Below are 23735 nucleotides of genomic sequence, written 5' to 3'. Positions count from 1 at the left end.
CCCACCCCCCCCCCCCCCCCCCCCCCCCCCCCCACACACACTGATGCTTTCCCCACCACAGCAGTGGAGGGCTGAATTTAAGACAACCTTCCACTAATTCGATTCTATATATGGAAAATTATAACAAATTTATCATTTCCCCATATATAGAAATAATTATTGGGGGTCATCATAAATTCTAATTTGACTTGGATTCACCCTGTAACAGGAAGAGAGTTTGATAGTTGTTTAGTGTAGCAGGCAAGGACATAACAAGACTCCATGGCTGGAAGTTGAAACAAGAAAAGTCTAGTCTAGAATAAAAGTGCAGTTTTATAACTGAGGCTAATTTACTAATAGAACAGTTAACCAAGAGATGTAGTGAATTCTTCATCACCTGCACACTCATTCAAAACTGAATATTCTTCTAAAAGATGTGCTGTTGCTCAGAAAGGAGACTATGGGCTTGATTCAGAAGTTCCCGTTGAATAGTATACGGGTAAGAGCCACCTGTATGATCAGATGGCTGATCATTAAAAGGCAAGCCATACAAGGAAAGGCTGAGGGATCTGGGGCTCTTCAGGCTGAGGAAAAGAAGGCTGAGAGGGGACCTGGTAGCAGCTTGCCGCTACACTAACGGAGTACATCAAGGGCCCTGTTCACCAGGGCACCTGAGGGGAAAACCAGGGGTAATGGCCACAAACTCCTGAAGATCCATTCAGCCTCAACATTAGGAAAAACTTCTTCACAGTCAAGGTGTCCAAACTGTGGAATAAGCTCCCTCCAGAGGTGGTACAATCACCTACTCTGGATATCTTCAAGAGGAGACTAGACAGTCATCTTGCTGGGGTCACCTGACCCCCAGTTATCTTTCCTGCTTGATGCAGGGGTCTGGACCCGATGATCTTCCGAGGTCCCTTCCGGCCTTACAGTCTATGACTATTCAGTGTCCTGTGTTATGCAGAACTGCAGACTGGCTAACTAAGTCCAGAAGGGACTGTTACAGTCTGTGAATCTTTTATTTACCCTCCCAAGTATTTACGCTGAACTAAAAATGTATCTTAAACACCAAAAGATAGATCTTTCTGTCTATACTTATGTACTAACTGTCAATAAAAGTCTTGACTTTCAGAGATGTTTATCATTCACAACTCCCATAGAACTGGAGTTCAGAATCTATGCCCTTGGTTTTTATTGGTCTCAGTTTGTCTACTTCACATTTTCTGTAATGAGCAATGGACCTCTTGGAGAAAAAAAAATCCCCTCTAGCAGTGGCAGTAAGAAAGGATTCTACTCTACAAACAGGCGAGCACCTTTCCAATACCCAATAGAGGGGGGACACACAAGGCGAGAAGGACAAACATTTGTGATCAGTCTCCAAAACAATCAATATAACACACATTCTTCTTAAGAGAAAATACAGAACTGGAACATGGAAAAGTAAGTGAAATTTATCTCCTCTGACACCCCAAAAAGTTAGGTTAAAAAACAAGCCTACTCAATTTCCCAGCACTACCACCACACATAGACTACAATATTTAGTAGGACTCCTTTGTATTTGCCTCCTAATATCAAATAAGAGGTGGTCTAATGCTGCACCCTAAAATATATCTGAGGCCAAAATAAAAGTTATCAGATTGGTGAATAGGTTATTCCATTGTACTTGCACTGAACCTGGCAGTTTGCTATGCTATATTGGCTAATTAGAACATGGAATTAACATTTAATGATTCTCACTGTTCTGTGAAGTGCAGGAGACTCCCCCAAAGTCCTGTTCCTTCTTTTGGAGATCTTTGCAGAAATGTATAATATATTGTAGGGGGTTTTTTATTGTTGTTTTTTTTTCCAAGGAGAAGGTGAGTAACTTATAAGTTTTATAAATTTTACCTTAAGTACAAGTTTGTATTATAAAGAATATAACATATACACATGGTTACTATTATATGCTAACAAGCTGTTAGTGCGTCAGGTAGGAGGAAAGGCACTTTTTACTTTGTTTTATGTTATTATTTGATGGGTTTCGGGAACTCCACCCTGTGTTCAGGGTGGCAAGACTACTTTTTTTAATCGGGTTTTTAGCTTTTTTTTTTTTTTTTTTTTTTTAAGTAGTTTTACTTCAGGTTCTGTTTATATGCCTCTTTTTCTTATTTTTTATTACTTTCTTTTTTTAATTACATATTGGTTTTTAGACATTTCTTTTTATGGGTTAGAGTAAGCATTATTGTATGTTATTAAGCAGGGTTAATTTAGGCCCTTTGCCACTGGTTTTTTTTTTTTTTTAGAGCGGCAAAGGGAGTTATTTTAGGTTTTGTTGCAGTTTCTTTCTACAGCTGTTAGTTTGGGTATTTTTTTAAAGCCGTTATTAATTTACTTGCAGTCTTCTTTTTTTATTTTTAGCAGATCAGCAGATTAGTAGATGCATTAGGTTAGTGTTCTGTAGCTTCCAGGTTCTGAGAAGCTGACTCCCCTTTTAGGGTGTCAGTTTGGCTTCCTTTTAGAAATTTTTTTGGGAAGGGCTTCACAATTCTTCCCTGACTGGTTGTATTTGCATATATTTATGTTGATTAAAATTGTGCAGGGTGACATAGCTGTTAACATAATTTGTTAGACTTTTGACTTGTTAATATAACTCTTAGTTCTAGCAAGTAAGTATATACATTAAAAAACATAAGATAATTATGTACAACAAAACAATAATGATAGGATGTAACATTAAATTTAATAATTTCGTCCACGTGGGGCTGTATTTTAGGAAAATGTTCTACTAGTGGTGTTTCGACACTGACTTTAATTCAGCTCTTAGTTTTAGGAGTTTACTTTTTTGGTGTATTATGTGCAGGTTTGTTTGTTTCTTTTTTTATTTAAAGTACTAGCATAGGTATTAATTTTTTTTTAAATTTTTTAGTTGTTGGTAAATAGCTTTTTATGAACGGCTTAGTGATATTGTTCAGTTTACTGGGAAGACCTTTGCCAGGGCTAAGGACTGGGAATAAGTAGGTTGAGTATAGACATGTTTTTAATTTTTTACAGCAGTAGAGTTACAATGGCATTTTCTGACAGGAGCCTGGGAGACATATTCTAGGCTACTGCGGTTATTGAAGTAATGTATAGACACTTAATGGCATTGTTAATTATTATTGTAGTTTGATTAAAGATTTTATTTAATATACAATTTTTTTTTATACTTCCCTGGTGCAGTTGGCAGGGATTTATTAGGAAATCTTTACGGTAGCACATTTACTTATGCTGCTTTTATTTTTTATACTTTTTAGGATTTAAGAGTTTTTTGAATTGCTTTATTTATTTAGCGGGGGATCTTGGGGTTTAAACTTTTCCTGCTAATACTATAGGGACGGGGACGTACTTGTAGAGGGGTTAAGTTTTGGTTTTTACTTTTATTGATTTTACGTGTATGTACTCTTGTAATGGTGTTTTTATTTCTGAGGAGATTACTTTAGCGAACAGGGGTTTACATTTTGGGTACTATTTTGTATAGGAACTGGATATGACTGCTGGGTCTTTGGGCTAGATTTACAGCGCTTATTTTTTATGCTGGTGTAACACAAAGGTTTGCATTGTAACATAAGATATGGCAGAACTTGTTTTGTTAGCAAAGTTTTGTAATTTTTTTAACACTGAATACACGATGGTATGTAGTTGTTTAAGTGGCTGTACTGCTAGGGTTATGGTTTTGACATGATTTTTCTGGTATTTTGTATTAGCTACTATTTGACTTTTTAAGGCCTGTCAGGTAAGTTTATTTTTTACAACGTTTATATTTATTTGGTTAAGCATTGCCCTGGCACTCTTTAAAGAGCCCAGGATGGTTATAGCATTTTTAATGGAATTTTTTAATGTAGGCTGGGACTCTATTGCCAAGTGATTAAGATAGGTTTTGCCTACTTACGGCACTACGGATGTACCTTGGTGATGTTGACTTTTCACTGAAGGATTACAATTTTTTTTTTAAAACAGTGAGAGGAACACTACAAACGTTTTGGGGATTTTAGCCCTTATTACAGTGGGAAGGTAGGTAGGGCTTATGGAGATCCAGAAGGAGATAATTTTTTGTTTTTTAACTTTTGTTCTTGTCCTGCCTTTAGCAGGTCAGGTTTTGGCCTTCGCTGGGGTGGGATTTTTTGGGGTGCACAATTTGCTATTGAATCTGCAATACTGGTAAATATTAGCACAAAGTTTATTTGAAGTCTGTCACGCACCACATGCTTATAAGTTCCCCAAAAGTCCTGTTCCTTCTTTTGGAGATCTTTGCAGAAATGTATAACATATATTTTGGGAATATGAGCAGCTGCTGCTGCATAGATCCTTAATCCAGAAGATAAAAGTGGTATTTGGCTACACTAATGATGGAATGTTGATCTCCTGGTAGACCACATCTGTTCAAGAATATTGAGTTCAGGATAACAGCTGTGAGTCATGCATCAACTTGGGATGGGGATAAACTTGTACTTCCATGAAATGTTCTCTCATTTTTCTACATGCACAATGACTTGCACTGTAGTTGCCCCTATAGCCCCATAGGACCCTTCTATCACTGATTCCAACTCTTCCAGACATACAGGATCTTTTTCTGCACAGTAGGCAAGAGGCTTTCAAAAGAACATCTAGAACAATATCTATATTAACTTAAAGGTCCAAGACAAAGTGTTTCCTGTATTCTGTCCATAGGAAAAGATAAATCTCTCAAAAGTTGATGCATTCTCTAGTTTTCAAACATTTTGGACCCAAGACATCATTTAGAAAGTGACCACTCTTAGCTTTCACTCATTTCTTTATTACAGAAAAATAACAGAACAATTCTACAGTTGAAAAGAACTCAGAAAGACTGCAACAGTCCACAATGTTTTTGACATTATAGATACCTATTAGAAATCTCTGGGTTTATCTTGTGAAGCATGTGCAGGTGTTTCCAGACCTACACAGCTACTACTGTGCAGCACACCACTACACCCTTAAAAGGATCTCACATCACTTTGCTTGAGAACCACTGTTCTAATATGTAACAGCGCACTGATGACTCTCCTGAAGCAGAATTCCACTAATGGTTCCCAGCAAGGTAATCATTCTCTTTCCTTGGTACCTGTCCAAAAGACTAAACTGTGCTAATGGTTCTTGATGAACCTTTGTCAAGTTTAAAAAACACAAGAGAAGGGGAAAAGACACTTAATAACTACCTGACTTAAAATTACATACAATTTAGCCCTTCCTTTCAGAATCAGGAATACATTTAATTGCATTACTCTGGATTTTTGGTTGTAGACGTGTTGGTCTAAGGACATAGGCAGGCACTTTTTTTCAATTACTCAGTTGGTCTAATAAAACATATCATGTCTATGAAAACAACCTTGCCTTCAACTGCATTATACTTTAATTTTTATGCATTTTAGATAATTAATTGTGTGTCCAAAACTATTTTTTGCCATTAATATTTTATCATAATAAAACAGCTAACTTATGAATGGAATAAGGTGATGTTTTTCAGTGTTAGCTCTAGTCAGTTTGCTTCTGAGGGCATAAATTAATTCATTAGACACGTATAAGAAATTGCAGTGCTACTCATTCCCCCCCCAACAAAAGTAAATATTGGTTCCAAAAGAGAATAGTGAGTGAATAGCATTTCATGGGCGATATAGTATCTACAAATTCTCTTTAAGTTCATGTGACAGCTGTAAACTTTTAGCAGCAACCATATGTTCTAATTATTACTGTTACTGTACAAAAACACAAGAGAGCTGCAGTAGCTCTGACTCAAACTTGATTTGAAATTAGTTGATAAATAGCTCATTTCTATGTTTGTCCTTGAGCTACAGGGGGTGATCTGTTTATAAAAGATCTTTAAAAAGTGTGTTGATTTTTAACTGTGTGCTATGATGTAATGTGAGGTTTCCCTAAGCTGCTTAATAAACATTTTATATCCATAACATTATTGAATGCAAATTCTTACTGTTTTGGAAGCACATCTAGTCAGAGCTCACTACAGGCAGTTTATTAACTACACCATCTAAACTTCAGGATGTAATGAGAATCTAAGAAGCTTCAGTTTTTTAACTAGGAGCAATTCATCTTCACATTTAGTCAATACCAACCAAGGGTAGGGATGAAATTCTTTTACAAGTGTAAAAGAAAACACTGAAGAATTTGTATGGACCACTTTGAATGGGCCATTGGATCCATTCTATACTTAACAGAAGACTGGGATCTCAGCAAGGAAAAAAAAAGTTTCTTTCTACCCTTTTATAGAAGATGTTCATCTAGGAGATTCTGTCTCCAAATGCGACTCAGAGCCACCTTTTCTCTTTGGTTAGTCTGATGTAAGTTTCTTACCTTTGACCGCTAGCAGACAAAATCCCCAAACTAGAGAACTGAATATATACCTTCCTTTTAAAGAATTAAATTCCTTCTGATTTTCTTACTCAAGTCAAAAAGAAAAGAACGTCTTGTCCAAAAATGAGATGAGGAATACAGTGTTCCAAATCAGTTCTTCAACCCTTTCTTGACCTCAAAGCAGTTAAGAAAGATCAAGAAATACGTTCCTTTATAAGAAAATGCATGGCTTTTCATCTACAGAATTGACTTGCATCACCTTCTGACAATGACAAGGATTCTGATAATACACAGGTGCAGCAGAGGAAGAATCTAGGAGGCATAGAACAAGTTGCTTCTGGGTGCAAGCAGCAGCTCATAAACCATCTGTACTAATTAACCTTGACAGTTAACTATCAGTAAAGTTTTCACATATTTTTATGGGTCTTTGAAGCTAAAACCATGTCTTCATTCTGCTTGGACAAGGTCACTTCTGGATGCCTAGTTAATGACAGAGGTTCAAGAGCCATTCAAGTTCTAACTCAATTACCCTCAAGCGATAGTAAAGTCTAGAATCCTGCCAACTAGAAAATGCAAGTTTCCATAGGCCTTTATCCCATCTATCCAAAGAATGTAAAGGAAAGAGAGCACTAAAGAAAACTTAGTGTTCTAGATAGAGGCAATGATCTCTCTGAAACAAATATACTATGCGGATGACTGAAAATGATGTCAGATAACTCATGATGGCTTGAGGTACTTCCTCATTTAAGGACGATTCCTGGATCATAGTTCTATGGAAATGTCACAGCATGTCAATTTCTACTTTCTTCTCAGGCAGAATGTGTCTGTGCAAATCAGCACAAGGCAGCAATAGTTACACAAGATGAGCTGTATTTCTGCTGTCTCCTTAGACCAGGAGTTGGTAGCCTAAGGCTACCAGCCTGCAGCGGCAGTCTGCTGAAACCCCGCATGCAGATCATGGGCCCATACTCCCCTGGGAAGACCTGGGGAAATGATCAGAGCTGGGGGAAGCGATCAGAGAGCTGGGGAATCAAACCAGGAGCTATATGTCAATATGAGAGCAGTCCTCCCCACCCCCTGCTTTCTCCTCACACTCGTTAGTTTTTATTTCCCTGGAAGCCTGGTTATGAAACTCTGAAATTCTTCAAAACCTTGCTCTGAAATGTTTCAGAGCAGTTTTGGAGCCATCTGTCTCGATTCAGATTCAGTGTTTTGGGTGCCGAAACGGCCCAAAAAACCCTCTGAAACAAAATGACTGCCAAAATTTCACACAGCCCTAGTATCTAGTATGTATATACGTGGTGCACAAAATACATAATTTGCTTAACTACATAACACAATACAAATACCAACTTTTTACCTATTGATTACACATTGTAATATATGCTTGCTATTTGCACCTCAGATAAGTACATAAACTGCTTAAGGGAATAGCATCATTCAGCCTTACTGTGTATTTTATAGTCATGCTAACTGTAACTTTAATTATCTACTTTGTAACTAATTTTGCCCTGTTGAACTGCACAGAAATCAGTGAAAGAAATGCTGAGGCTAAAGGGCTACTGTTAGGAGTCTTGGAAATGAGAGGGCAATTTCACACTGGTACTTTCCCTCTCTTTCAGGGCTTCTAACAGCAGCCCCAAAACTGATCATTGGAAGCCTTAAAAATGACAGGAGCTAGTCAGGTTTAGAGCTTCTAATACCACAGCCCTGTAAGCGATGCTTATTAACAAACATCTGTACTGTGGTATTACCATGTTTACTTGAATCCAAGATGAGGTGCCCCTATCCAGTCAGCATGAGGAAAAGAGCCCTTTGTCTTGGATTTGAGTACAAAGCAGAGGAGGGGGCAGGCAGCTGCTGTGGCTCTGACACTGCACCTGAAACTGGGTTGGGACTAGAGTCAGAGCCAGAGCAGACACCTGCCACTTGCCTCCCACCCCCACCTGCCCTCTGTAGTCTCTGCCCATGCCCCAGTCCCCCTTATTGTTGCACAGTTCCAGCTCTGGCTCAATTCCCACCCCAGCATGGAAAACATGGAAACTCTATTCCCTGCCTAGCAAATCAGCAGCGGCAATGCTGCTGCTGCATGTCTGGGCAGGGGCCAAATTTCCACATGGTCCATGATCTGGGAGGGAATCAAGCTGGAGTTGTGTCTTACAGAAAAGGGGGGTGGGGAGAAGGAGCAGAGGCCATAGGGTGGCTGGCAGCATGGGGGTGTAGGTGTCAGAGGGGTAGGCAGGCTATGGGGGGGAAGAAGTGGGGTTTTGCGGGTGGGGGACAGCTACATGCCCCCTGCTGCTGCTTTCCCTTCTGTAGCAGTGTGGTGGACATATTTAAGACAATCCTCCAATAATTAAATTCTATACCTAGAACATTATAACAAAGTTATACATTTTCCATATAGAACATGTAATTATTGGTGGGCTTATCTTAAATTTAGGTCATCTTCAATTCAGGGAAATAGAATAGTAGTCCTGAAATTCTCTAGCTCCTTTCATTTTCAACACTTCCAACAGCAGCCTCAAAATAACAATTGAAAGCCTTGAAAATGGGTGGAGTTAATCAGTTTGTACTGACTAGTACCACAGCCTTAATAAGGTTGTGAACTTAGAAAGTACTCTTTGCATTAAGTTTAGATAAATGCATAGTCTGGGTTGAGTGCACTGCCTTTTTTCAGGCCCAAGGCTATGCATTTAAACAAAGGACACTATACAGTAAATCATATGAAAATTTAGGTTCAGTTAAGTTTTCATGGCTCACTTGCTCAATATAGACTAATCAAATAACATTAATCTCTGAGAGTACATTGCAACACACATCCTGAATTACAATGCATATATCATTAAGCTGTTCATTATAACTTTTGGCAATAATTTAAAAATATGCTTAACTTTAAATTGATCCTCTGATATCTATTGCTTTTGAATGTTGTCAATTACTGCATTTCCATACTTCCATCTATGAAAATTAAAGGCCCTAATTTCTGGCAAGAGACTAGTTTTGAATTAAGATATCTTCAAATTAGTATAATGAAGAGAACACAGTACATCTTAAAGATATGACACAAACTGGAATTTGTAAATCATGAAAGTTGATAAAAAATATTTTATACAAAATTACGCTTATGCCTATGGGTTGGGGGAGGGGGGGGAAGTCAGATGTTTGCTCTAATTTTTTTTAAAGGACAAATTTGCTGTTTTTGATAACTGTAAACAAGAATATATTTAACATTCTTTAGCACTCATCCATCATAAGGAACAAAGAAAGGAGGCACACTTGCAGCAGAAGTTATATCAAAGAGAGGCAGTGAGGAAAACTACTTTCCTTTTCCATAGTAGCATTCAGAAGTACACAATCAGAATAAGATCTATACTGATGATACAGCAATGCATGTACTATTGACCATGAAAGTTTTCATAAGTTTTTGCTTGGCTAAACAAGCTAGACTATCTCCACACATGATAGACTCCCCATTGCCTCTGATCATCCATCTTTTCTACCTATTCTAATTTGGATTCATCTGTCTCAAACATGGGTAACCAGAATGATGCATGAGATTCCAGATGAGATCACACCATGCATTAATCCTTCTTTTCTCTTCAAGAAATACTTAACTTGGTGCATCCCAGGATCACATTTGCCTTTTTCAAATCCAGAGCATCCTGGTGGTTCATAGTCATCCTATGACTGAATGATACACCCAAACTCCTTTTTTACCTTAGTCGTTTTCCCACTGATGAGTTAGTAATTTACAGCAGTTTTTGTTGTTGTTCATAAGTGCATGAGCTTACATTTTGTATTACCAAATTCAGCCTATTGCTATTGCTAAATTTTTACATCTCCCAGTTTTCCTGTGTGAAATTGCAATCTTCTTCTTAATATCTCATAAATTTGTGACAAATTTAAAACTTGTGTTCAATCCAGCAACCCCTAAAATATGAATTATTTCAGAACCAAATTTTACCAGAACTTGGTATCTCAGAGGACTGTTGATGAGAGCCAGAATGATTGGGGATGAGATATGGAATACCATTTTCTGCTGTCAGGAGGCTGGCAGAATGGTTAAGGTATCTCACTACAGCTCTGGAGGCATAAATTCAAACTTTTCCCTGAGTTCATGACAAAGGTTGCTCCCAGTTGATCTCACCATAAATGAATAACAGGACATTCTGGCTGAAGAGTCAGATGTGCCATGCTAGTCACATCACTCCCTTGTGTGCTGCTAGCTAAGAAAATACCTAAAATACGCCAGAATAAATTAGCTAAAGTAGCCCTATGAGTCATTAGACTCAGATTAACCTTCCTTCCTTCTGCTGGTACAAATCGAAGCTGTAGTCACAGCACTAAATGCTCAAGACTCCTACATTCATTTACTAGTGTAGATGTTGCCATATTGTAACCAACCCTAATTGTTTTCATGCGCTTACAGGAAGTCTCAGCAAATAGAAATAGGCTTGTTCTATAGCTGAACAAAAATCTTTCAGCAAATACAAAAAGTGCCAGATGTGGCTTTGGTCCTTCAGAATCTGTTTGTGAATTCAGGTTGAACTCGCCAAAGAGTTACAGCTGGAAAAAAAAAAAAAAAAAAAAATCACAGCTAGGTGTTTACAAAATTGCAGTAAGGGTAGATGACCTTGATTCAATTCTTGCCCAAAATAAAGTACATATTGGATTTAAACTGGGAGTTTCCCACCTCCAAGATGAAAATCCTGACTGCTAGGATACGGGGTATTCTGAAGGGTCTCTTATAATCCCTCCTATTTAAATTGTTCAACGTTGTATAAAATACCTAAATAGTCATTCAGACAGAGAGAAAATTTATTTCTAACCTGATGCTTAAACATTGACTAGGAAGTCTGACTCGAGTTCCACTCTCTGAATGCATCACTATTTATACAAACCAGGATACATCAAGCAGAAACAACTGAGAGATACCTTTCCCCAACACAGCCTACAACCACGTGGTTATAGCACATCTCTCTGGAGGTAGGAGATGCGGATCTAAAATTTCTTCAGTATGAAGTGGGAACTGAACCTAGGTCACTCATGTCCAGAAAAAGTCCTCCACACTCTGGGCTTCTGGGTAAAAGGAAGACTCTGGCATATTTTCCCTGCTTTCTTTGTGAAACTCTAACTTTTATTTCCTTTGCTGTTCTTATGCATGCCTCAAAAGAACTTTTCTTATCAAATGACACAACCTGAAAGTAAGTTTAGATTAAACTACATTTTGTCCAGTTTGGGCACTAATTGAAGCCATTAACAGCCATTTCCTGTTATCTGAATGGGAAATGGAACTTCATTGATACCACCTGGCTTGCTGATCCATGTAGGAGGTCACTAAAAGCTGAAGAGCCCTCAGGTAGAAGGAGAAAATGTTCCCATATAAGCAAGTAGGAGTCAAACAGGTGAAAGTTTTATGGTTGTGCAGAAGTGAATACAGAAGATATCAGATGGGCAGGGATCAGTTAAAATCCATGTGGCTGATTACTTTACACAGGCCTTTAGACAATACAAATCAGGCCTTACAGTTGCTTAGATCGCTTTGGGAACTAACAGTGATATTGGGGTTGATATTAAAACAATATCCCTCTCTTGGTGACAGCTATCCCTTTTGCCAAGAACACACATTTCTCTGTGCATCATAAGTTATATAAATTAGGCATAATTATACATATCAGAAAGCATAACCACAGTATAATTATCTTCTAACTGCTCTGTAACCACATTACAATGACAATTACTATGTTATAAAATGTAACCTTATTGTCTGAAGATTCCAAGAATGATGGTTTCAGTATGTAAAGAGTTTACATTTTTTTCTCCTTTGCAGGGACACAAGCAGATTTCTTGTTTGCATGTTGCACTACCTGAATTTTGCCAATGGGTTTAAGAAGGAGAAACTCAAACAAAAGATATTTCGCATGGTTTAAAGTTTCACCTTTATGTTTCACATAATTTTTAATGAAAACTTAAACCATTACTAGGCTATGTGGGCAAGGATTCAGCCAGTCCTCAACTACTGTACAGTGTTTTTATTTACTGTTAAAGTGCTGCCATCCCCCTTTCCTCCTGTAAGTGGATGAATTGCATCAATGGGTGATGTTATTCAGGTGCACACAGATTTTACATACAATGGAAACCAACTTAGAAGCCAAGGGGAATAAGTAGCTTCCTAGACCTGGAATATCAACCTGAGGCTGAAAAAAAAAGAGGAGATGCATGATGGACCAGGAGTATCCCAGTACAGAAGGCAAGAAGAAGATGACACTCTGAACTGGGGAAGCTTGGGGAAATGCTGTAGGAGAGAAATTTCTGTATAGTCCTAGATGTAGGGTTTCAGAAGGTTTATCAGCTCCTCAGTCAGTTACCAAATTTAGGAAGTTACCATAGCGGCGCGCACAGAAAATCCTGGTACCATTCCCAAGATTAAACAAACCTAGTCACGTTAAGAGAACCATTCATGGAGTACAATTATATAAGATACTATTTCAGTCAAGCGGGAGAATCTGAGATGCTTATATAAGGTTCACTTCCTGAGCAACATGTAAAGCATGTCTGATCACCATAGAGAAAGGACTGTTATAAAGTGTGGATCAAATTAGACTGGAATGGTGAGTGTCACGGGATGGGGTCTCTAAGGATGGCCACGATACCCTAGGGTATCGACTGTGCCAATTTGGTCTGATAGGCACCCTCTTTTCTCTTCTGCCATGTCTTGATGCAATTGTAATGAGTAGGGAGGCTGCCTTTAAGCTTACTTGGGCATGGTCCTGATGGACTTCCCTGAACCCTGTGGGTCCCGGACCCCTTGTGGGTTCCATTTCAAAATAGATGTCCGTGGACACCCCAGTCTTATGGGCTATATGAGTGGCTCCAAACCTCCCCTTTATGATGCCCCAAGTCTCCCAGATGTAGCAAGGCCTGGAAGAAACCATGGCAATACCAACTCAGGCCCTTGTTCTCACTGGGCTCTCCACAGCCCTGTCTCTGTGCCCCAAATGCCACACCCTCTCTGGCACTGGGGTCCCCATGCTACACTGGGCCCCCAATGAGGCCTCCTCCTTCCCCAAATAGCCTCACCCAAACCACTAGTGTTATAAACAGCAAACAAACATAAGCCCCTGGGCTATAACATAAAACAAAAGACCAGGGTGTGCTCTGCCCCTTTAAAAGCATCAAACTTCATCCCCGGCACTAAATGTCTAGTGGGCAAGGGTACCTGCAGAGTTCATGGAGCCCCATTAGCCCTAGGTGTAGCATATCAAGCACTTGCTGCATCACTGGGCCCTTCCTCCCTGGAGGCTCCTTCCACTCTGGCTGCTAGCAGAGAACTGCCTTCTCTAATTCCAGCCTGGGGTTTATATGGGCCCAGGGCTCTGCCCCTTCTAGTCAGCTGACCATGTGCAGGTGCAGGCTAATTTGCCCTCTGGCTTGTTGCCCTGGTAACCTGCACCTGGGCTTCTGTCTTTCTGTTTGTGCTCTCTCCCCAGGCAGTTTATGCTGCCTTAGTGCCCTGTGACAGTGAGACACATATTAAAGGCACATTGTTTTGATAGCCGATGGTAATAGGTAGGAGGGATTCTATGAACAATGACAATTGGTAGGAGCTAGAAGAAAGGCATTCCTCAAAAGATGAGGTTTTGACAATCCAGATTTTGGAAATGGAAGTGTTGGTTTTAGGAGGAAGGAAGCAAATCATGAGCTGCATAACTTAACTCTGAAGGAGAAGGCAATAAAGTTTCACACCAAAATCATCCTTCTGATCTAGTGCCTGGCACAGAAGAATGAGAAGTTGGATACTATGGAGGATGAGATATCTCCCTTAAAAAATACTGTGTCCTAGCAAGCGTATAACCCATAGGACTTTCCCTGAGGCTGGGCAAGTTCCAAGGGGTAAGGTAGGCCCTATAAAGGTCAGAAGCTATGGAGCCAGCCAACTCTGATCAGTTTTCAGATTTAGCTGGAAAGGGGTCTGTGAAGAAACCCTCCTCAATCTGGGTCACCTCTGTATTGAGACAGCCCAGCCCGCTCTGTTTTTTTCACACTGTTTGGTTTTGGTCAACCTGGTCACCTAGGTGACTGGGATGAAACAAATTTCTAAGGGAGCAGGGAGCTCACTCTTCCTTTGTCCTGCAGCAGGCATTTTGGGAAGGGGACAGGCAGTCATTTTGGGAACAAACACACAGAACAATGTGCCGCCATGAGAGAGAGACTCTCTGGATGATTTGTAAGTAGAAATCTGGAATCTGGCTACTAGATTAAAACTAAGTATTTAGCCATGTGTTAAAAGGGTCACTGAACTCAATATTTGATGAGGCTCAATTTATTCTGTATTGCTCAAGGTGTTTTGGGTTTCTCTTAAATGTCCTTGGTTCTGTCCCTCCCTGATTCTCTCCCTCTGATCAATAAAAAGCTATCTGGTTCAGCATGCCTGGCTGTGAGTGCCTGAGGGGAGAGAGAATTCGGGTGATTATTAACTAATTCTTTCCTACCTGAGATTATCTTGGGAGGCTCCAGGCTATAAGGAGCACTCAGAAATACTACAGTGGACAAAGGACACCCGCAGTCTGCAGGGTCTGTGTACCCTGGGCTGCACAGAGCTCTAACAGAGACCAGCACCCGGGTGGTGGCAGCTTTACCCCATGTTTGTGGGTGTGCTCCAGGAAGGGGGACAGCCAGATGTAGGCACTGCAGGGAAGACTCCTGAAGGTTGGTTTTTGGCCTGGCACAGTGAGGTGAGTAGCTCAGCATAGTAGTGCCCCTTACTGTCCCACCACAAGGTCAGCTAACATTTATAGGAAATCAAGGCTCATTTTGAACCCCCTGTTAAATGCAGAGAGCAGGGGAACTGTTTTGTTTTTCTATTCTGTCTTAGATTAGTGTATGCCCTAAGCAAAGGGTCTTGGACAAGGTACAGAGTTGTTCTTCAGCTAATGCAGGATACTACTGGTCTCTAAGTCTTCTCTGGAAGAATAGTTTAAAACAAGGCTGTCCAACTTTGGTGCAGCATGGGCTTCATGTCCCTTGGGCTACACAAAACATGAGGCATATAATGTAAGAACACCCCCCACACCCAAGAATTCTTCCCTGCTGCATGGCAGCACCAGTGATACATGGCCCCATGCCATCTAACAATGGGAAAGGCAGTTGCAGGGGGGCCTATGGGCCACATGTTTACCACTTGTGGGTGACACACTGGCTCATCACAGACCATATGTGAATCATGGCCCATCAAATGGATAGCCCTGGTGTAAAGGAAAGCAAATGTGAAGCATCATTAATTTCCACATATAAAAAGATACAAACATGGGCCAGTAATGCAAGCAATAAAACACTCACTTTTTGGCCAGGAACAGACATTACACTTTTACCAGTATAAGTGTTCGTAACAATACAGAAGTTCAGTGCACACAGACTAGTTTAAAAATGGTGGAACCTGGTCTAGGATAGACCCGGATCAATGTGCATTCAAACTTAATCAATTTAGGTTAGACTGTGGAATCAAACTTCTGTACCAGGTCCCCTATTGATTTGTTTGATTGCTATCTGCTGGCACCCCAGACACTCACACATCCTTTTGCTAGCCCCCTCTCACAGGGAGGCATGCTACCACTTGCCCTTCATTCATCTTCTCTAGCCAAGTGCACAGCCTATCCTGCCCCTTGGATCTCACAGAGCTAAGTCAACACAGTGGCTGACTATGATGGGGAGGGGGAAGGCTGAGGGAAGGGGTTCTCAGCCATGCGCTGTACCCCAGTCAGATTCCCTAGGGCTGTGTTAGTTCCTGAGGTTCTGGGGGTCTCTGGGTGACCATCCAGGACCCCCATGCCCTCCATAAACAGGCACAGCCCCAGGCAGCATGACTGAGCTGCAGGGGATGGGCAAGTATGGGTACCTCCACTGCCTAACTCCAGTTGACATGCTGTAGCTGATGACAATGGGGGGACAAGGAGGAAGTGGTGCTTGCCATGCCCTGCAGCCTAGTCAGACTCTCTGTGGCTGTGCCCACTCTTGGGAGGGTATGGGGGTACCTGGGTATGTGGGCTCCTGCACACCTGATGGGGGGTTGGCCTTGGGTGTGTCCAACCTGATGGTCTCAGCCTGCGCAGGCAGCCTGTGTGCCTTCCCACCAAAAGATGAAGGTGTGTTCTGTTTACTCCCAAACCAACTTAAGCCACTTATGGAAACCCACATAAGTTTGATGAATTCTACTTCAGGCTTTTTGAATGTGTATTTAACCTTCAACATTTTGAAATGCTTGTGCCACTGCTAACTCCGACCTTCTATGAATGTCACTTAACTGAGGCCTTATCGGAATAACAGTTCAAGAAGTAGTAAAAGACAGGTCAAAAAGAAAAAAAAAACACTTTGAAGGTGCAGACTTATGGCTAAAGCCCAACATGATCAGATGCAGGAGACCTGACATGCCAAACAATCTTTAAAAATATAATTGGACCATGTATGAACATATGGCTGTAAAAGCCAGCCATCTACAAACCAAGTACTGATCTGAGTGCTTAAATTCATTCATTATTTAAGTCCCATATTTGTACACTAGCATCACTATTTCAACAGATTTCATATCCCTCCTGAAGGAGAAAATGTTATTATCTGAGCAGTAACCGATTGAGATTTTTCCTGTTTGCTATGTGTGTTACTAATTAATTCAATTTAAATGTACAATCTGTATCAATTTACAATTTATATTTTAATCTTATTGTTCTAATGTGGTTAGGTCTGTTGAGACAAATTATTCAGAGGTTCGGAGAAACAAGATAACAATCTTACCGCTACATTACCACTGCAGTTTGGGGATTGGCAAACACCAGTTATTCTGTTTGGAATCAGCACATCCTCCCAGCAAGATGGACCCTTTAAAATAAAATCAACATATATACAAGGTTTTAAATCCATTTGGCAATTAACTATACCTTTTTTCTTGTTTTCCTCCCACCATCCCTGCCCCTTAGCTAGAATGTTGCTAAACAAGAAGTTTATTAATTTACACAAAACAAAATACAAGCAAAGGTTCTAAAATTACCAAAAAGACAACATCCATCTTTAAAACTTAGTCATTCATAGAAAATATAGCCTTTCCATTCTGAGGCTAGTGTTCTGAACAGCCGTCAAACTCTCAACAGTATATTTTCATTGCTAAGAGTTCAGCCAGGGACTTTATTAATTATGATTAAAAAGCTACAGAGGGCCCATCTTCTGCCTGAACAATGTTTATCTCAGTCTGCAGCTGATCATGTAAAAATGGGGAAAATATTAGAAGATAGTTTGAAGCAGGGTTATATTGTTAGACTCACTGGAGTAAAGAATGAGAAAAGGTTAAGTGGCATTCTTATATTTTACTATTTAACCATTTAAACATCATGTGGTTTCTGTTTTATTGAAACATGCATCTGCTCACAAGGGCCTTTCACATGGATTTTGATAACATTTACATTAAGCCAGCAGGAGAATTGCTTCAGTTCTATGACATGCATCAGCAGCATTTCTCCCTAACTTAAATACCACATAAGTAATTAAAACCGTACATGAAGGATTACTGTCATACTGGAGAGTTTTAAAATTATTTTTATGATTTCTCATCTAATTATGTTGCTGAAGGAAAAAAGGAATTTATAGAAGTAAACCAACAGAAAATCTTGAATGGTCTTTTCTGCACCATGTTGCATGGAAACAATTGCATTACATGTATGGTTATAATAAAAACAAAGAAGAAACAAAAACTTCAACTAAAAAATATTACATTTCTTCCAAACAATTTTTATTAAAGAATTACTTCCTTCATATAACACTATCTAATAAAGGACACATACAAATATATCTTCAGTCATTTGGAACAATTCAATTTAAAGTTCAGAATTTTATTTTATTTTCAAAAATATTTATGATTCAAAAAACAGACAATGAATTGTAACCTATGAAATAAAAATGAAGGATGTGCACATACATATGTAAGCAGACCACAGATAAGAAAAAAAAGATAACATCCATACCTTAAATATCATAATACTTCTAAACAAATTTAAGTAGTGTAAGAATGTTTAAAAGTGATATCAGTGCCTAGGCTAGCTAGTTTGAAATTAGTGAATAAATATATACATTATATTGTACATCATAACCTTTTAAACACAGTGATTTACAGATCTTTAACATAATCTAAAAGGGAGAGGGAAATGAACATGAGCTGCACAAAGTTTTTAAAAATCTTTGATTCTGTTTCTAATAAAGATGTTAATAAACTCAAGGCAGGTTTGATTTACACCTTATAGACTAACTAAAACAGAGACATATAGAGATGTATAGAAGGAGATGTAGTTCTGATTTAGTTAGTTTATAAGGTTCAAAACTACCCTACCTTTTACCTGATATCAGCCTAACATAACTAACCTATCTGCTCATGGATAGTAAAACTCAAATTGAATTCAGTGGTGCTGGACAGGGTCCCAGGGCCTTAATTCTTCTCTCAAAGGCAAAGGAGTTATATACCAGTGTAAGTGAGAGAAGAATCAGTCCCAAGATACCCACACAAAAAAATCTTACCATGGAAAGCCATGGCCCTACAATCACATATTAACCATCATAATACTTATTATCACAACCTTATGAGTAGTTAATATTACAGGACAAATTTTCTACTGGGGTTACTCCATCCAAGTCAATAGAGATAATCCAGCAAAATATTTCCCTCAACACTTAGAAAAATGTGTTTGCAACACTGTTTCCCAATTCAGACAAATATAAAGCAGGATGAAAGACAGCACACAAAATGCTGGTTATAAGAGTAATTCAGGGAGATTCAGGGAAATAGAATTGAGGAATCATAGAAAATTAGGGTTGGAAGCAATCTCAGGATGTCATCTACTCCAAACCCCTGCACAAAGCAGGACCGGCCCCAACTAGATCACCCTTGCCAAAGCTTTGTCTAGACAGGTCTTAAAAACTTCCAAGGATAGAGAATCCACAACCTCTCTGGATAACCTGTAATGGGTAATTTGTAATAGGTAACCTGTTCCAGTGTTTTCCTACCATCCTCATGAGAAAAATCTTCCTACTATCTAACCTAAACTTCTCTTGCTGCAACTTGAGACCATTGCTCCTCGTTCTGTCATCTGCCACCACTAGGAGCAATCTAGCTCCATCCTCTTTTGAACCCCACTCCAGGTAGTTGAAGGCTGCTATTAAATCCCCTCTCAGTCTTCTCTTCTCTAGACTAAATAAGCCCAGTTCCCTTAGCCTGTCCCAGCCCCCTCACCTTTTTGTTGCCTTCTGCTGGACACTCTCCAATTTGTCCACACCCTTTCTGTAGTGGGGGCCAAAAACTGAACACAGTACTCCAGATGTGACCTCACCAGTGCTGAATAGTGGGTAATAATCACTTCCCTTGACCTGCTGGCAACAATCCTACCAATGTAGCCCAGAATGTTGTTAGCCTTCTTGGCAACAAGGGCATGCTTCTGGTTCATATCCATCTTATTGTCCATTGTAACCCCGAGGTCCTTTTCTGCAGAGCTGCTGCCTAGCCAGTCAGTCCCCAGGCTGTCATGGTGCATGGGATTCTTCTGTCCTAAGTGCAGGACTTTGCTCTTGTCCTTATTGAACCTGATGAGATTTCTTTTGGCCCAATCTTCCAATCTTTCTGTCATGCTGAATCCTAGTCCTACCCTCCAGAGTATCTACTACACACCCCAACTTGGTGTCATTCATGAACTTGCTGAGGGTGCAATCCATCCTCTCTTCCAGATCATTAATAAAGATATTAAACAAAACCAGCCCCAGGACTGATTCCTGGGGCACTCCACTTGATACTGGCTGCCATTGAGGCAGTAGACATTGAGCGATTGATTAGTACCCATTGAGCCTGACAATCCAGCCAGCTTTCTACCTACCTTACAGTCCATTCATCCAACCCATACTTCTTTAGCTTGCTTGCAAGAATGCTGTGGGAGACGGTATCAAAAGCTTTGCTAAAGTCAAGGTACTCGTATCTGGCAGTACTATCCTACAGTGGAGTTAATTAGTTTACTCCATCCTAATAGCATTGCATGTGTAGACAGTGATGTTTTACTGTGTAGCTAGTCAATTCCGCAGTAAATGTCTCACGTAGGCACACCCTCTGACTTCAAAGTGCACTAGCTACTCAGTACTAAAGCTCTGTGGACTTTCTTAGCATCTTTGAATGAGGTAGCTTCCCCCATCTAAAAGAGGCTTAAGCTCCCACTCAGTGCTCGCTGGGACCATCTGCACAGGGAACTAAGGAAGAGCAGCTAATGGGCTGCAATTTTACCCTGTAGTTTCCTGTGCCCTAACTTTCTTGTGAAGACAAACCCTGAATTACTGCTGATTTACAACAGTTACAACTCTCTGATTGTACATATAAAACATCACCCAGAAACAAATCATAAATATTTCTTGCTTTGATAGGTTATAACCCAGTATAACTTGAACCTGAAGTCAATAGTAGTCTCTCAATTTACTCGAAGAGGAGTTAGATCAAACCATTTGGGAGACAAGGTAGTCTACAACAAGAGTCAAGGAGTAAAAGCCAGAATATATTGATTCTGTTTCTGTCTGTCATTGACAGGCTATCTGGCTTTGGGCAAATCACAAATTTTCTCAGTTTCTCATCTGTAAAATGAAGCTGGTATCTCTTATTCAAGCTTAGGGAGTTAATATGTGCCCCTTCAGAGGAAAGGACTATAGCATGAAAATATAGAAGTATTATTATTAATAATTATATAATATATTTGAAAATATACTGTGTCATTAAGATCTTTAGCAGAGCTCTCCATTTTAGGAAACAGCAAAAGTTATACACCCTTGAAAATACAAGTCAGTATGTTGACACTTGTTTAGTAATAGCAATACTAAATGGCATTGCTATAACTGTGCCAAAATAAAAACATAATTTCAAATGAGATAAGCACTTTGAGATGCAATTTTTGTTTTGTTCTTTCCTAAGCTTTAGAAATATCTATCAAACTGCAAATCAGCCAATCAGTTGCACTGCTGAAACACATTGCACATTATAGTGTTTATAATTACTAGTTCAGTATAATTATTAGTTAATCAGAGCATATTGTGAGAAGAAAAAGCCTCCTGATTTCAAGCTTAAAGTGTCTGCCCCTCTCTAAGCAGTCACATGGCTGTTAAACAATGCTGCAGATTAAAATGTGTGCAATGAATATTTGTTCAGAGTGTAAAACAGAACCCAGCAGAACAAAACCAAAGTATAAAGAAGACAGGAATATCAACAAATAAGAAAACATTTTAAAAGGTTCAGTTATAGTTTGATTTAGTGATGATACATGTAATATTTATGTATTCATTTGGTTATTTGGTTTGGGTTTACTTTTGCAGGGGGAGCAAAGTCAGTTTCAGTTGAGGTCAATGCCAAACACAAAAAGAACAAGAAGGGATTCAGGAACTATGGAAAAATACTTGATTAAATTAGGTCAGCTTGCCAGCAGGATCAAAGATTTAACTTTATTTTAAAACGGCAGCTGCCTTTTGGTCATTTTCAATCATCGCTTTAAAAAAATAACGGAAAAAGAAGAGATGTTCTAGAACCCTCCAATGACAAATTATTCAAAATGCAATGGTTAGATTGAGTTGTTGACCTGTGAAATCACAGAAAGGTCAGAAACAGAGGTCAGCAATAGCATTCAGTGATTCATCAAATAGTCTGAATCATTTAGAAGGCTGGAAACTATCCATGTATTTAATGCTATGTATTTTCCCTGCTTTATATTCTTCCCCAGTGAACAATATGCAGTAGAATATCATTAAAACACATTTTTGTACCTAGTAATATGTACATGAGAGACATAAATCATTAAACTGTTGAGCAAATGACCCAACTGAGGGACAAACATTAATGCAAAAAGATTTTTTAAGTAATGTAAGAAATAATTCTCAGTCCATAAGAGAGTCCAAAACCAGAATGCATGTCATTGAGGGAATGCTAAAACTAAGCCGAGTCCAGCACCAATGGCTTACATTTCTTTGGAGAGTACCCCCTCCAGCCTTGTGCACACTAGTCCAGTCTGGTGTGCTAGGCACTAGGTGGTCCCATCAGCATGCTTTTTTATACCTTGCCTCAAACAGACAAAAAGAAATTCAAACAATGCAGAAGTGCTAAAAGAGCTCATTGGGCAAGACTTCCTTTTTGTTACTATATGCTGCTCTAGCATGCCAGTCTCTGCTCCTGCAGCGCCAATGTGGAGAGGCTTCTCAACCCAATGGTGCACATAGTAACTTGAGGCTTGTAATGTGGAAACAACTCTTTATTGCATACAGAAACTTGTATACAACAGTTTACAGTAAGAGGTAACAGTTTTTACTATTGCCCTTGCAAGGGTTTTATGGCTGGTCTGCTCCTGTTCTCACCCAGAAGTTCCTACTTACTTCACCCTGACTTCTTGTGGGATGCCGCACTTCCTGGACACTACCTATCCAAGAGGACTTATTCTGCACCACATTACAAACAAAGCTTCTGCTGCCATTCTAATGTGTACCAGCCACTTGCTGCACTTAACTGCAAATAGATTAAGTTTGTCAGAAGCCACTTATCTCAAGAAGCTGAGCAACAAAGACTAACCCAGAAACCATGATGAAAAATGATAAACACATTTATTTGCAAGGAATTACATGCTATGCCCTATGGTCAAGGTATTTATACTATAACTGTCAGCCCACGTTCCTGGCTGTTGCACAAGTTAATTCCAACTTAATGCATGAAAACTTTGCATGGGCATATTTTGATAGCAAACTGATACATGTAAAACTTAACAGAAGCCATGAACACTGCAGGAATAGTAACACAATCCATTCTGTGTCCTATCAGATGTCAAGTGATTTTTCTGATCTTTTGGCAGAGATGATAATTAATCTTAGACATTGTTTTCTCCCAATTGTTGCTACATATATATTGAAAGGCTTTCATAAAGCAAGCAGGTAAGCCTTGTAATTATGTAGTGGAGCAATATGTATTTTCTTCCAGCCATGTAGAAACTTCCACTGACTAATCACAAAGCTGGACCTGCAATATCATGTGTATGATATTTGCTTTAGAAGTACTATTAACTTTTCCCTTCTACTTCATTTAAAAAGTGACCTCTACTCATCCCCTGTGTGACCTCTGCTCATCCCCTTGCACTATGTCCAGATGTCCTTTCTTCTTTCCCTTTTGTTGACTCCATTCTTGAAGACACTCCAGACCTTCATTTTTTTTTTTATTGTGAAATTCCTAATAACAATTTTCTAATTCAAAGAGCAGGTACCTTACAAGCAACAATGGAATCTGAAACTGAATTCTGCTGCTTTTACTTCCTTTTTTGTGATTTCAAGAATTGAATGGCATTGCTATGGTATTAACTATCACTTCTTCTATCTCACTG

The 23735-nt window shown here is 39.4% G+C and overlaps 1 protein-coding gene across 1 annotated transcript in view; it reads right to left on the bottom strand.

Moving 5' to 3' along the window:
• Positions 1-23735, bottom strand: part of PRKN (parkin RBR E3 ubiquitin protein ligase) — a 939557-nt gene that overhangs the window by 724322 nt on the left and 191500 nt on the right. The window contains exon 5 of the mRNA XM_014519112.2: positions 17113-17196. Within this exon, the coding sequence (XP_014374598.1) occupies positions 17113-17196 (84 nt within the window). The remainder of the gene's footprint in view (positions 1-17112; positions 17197-23735) is intronic.

This window comes from Alligator sinensis, unplaced genomic scaffold (genome assembly GCF_000455745.1).
Source record: "Alligator sinensis unplaced genomic scaffold, ASM45574v1 scaffold682_1, whole genome shotgun sequence".
Lineage (NCBI taxonomy): Eukaryota > Metazoa > Chordata > Crocodylia > Alligatoridae > Alligator > Alligator sinensis.
This window is presented reverse-complemented; position numbering and strand designations above follow the sequence as displayed.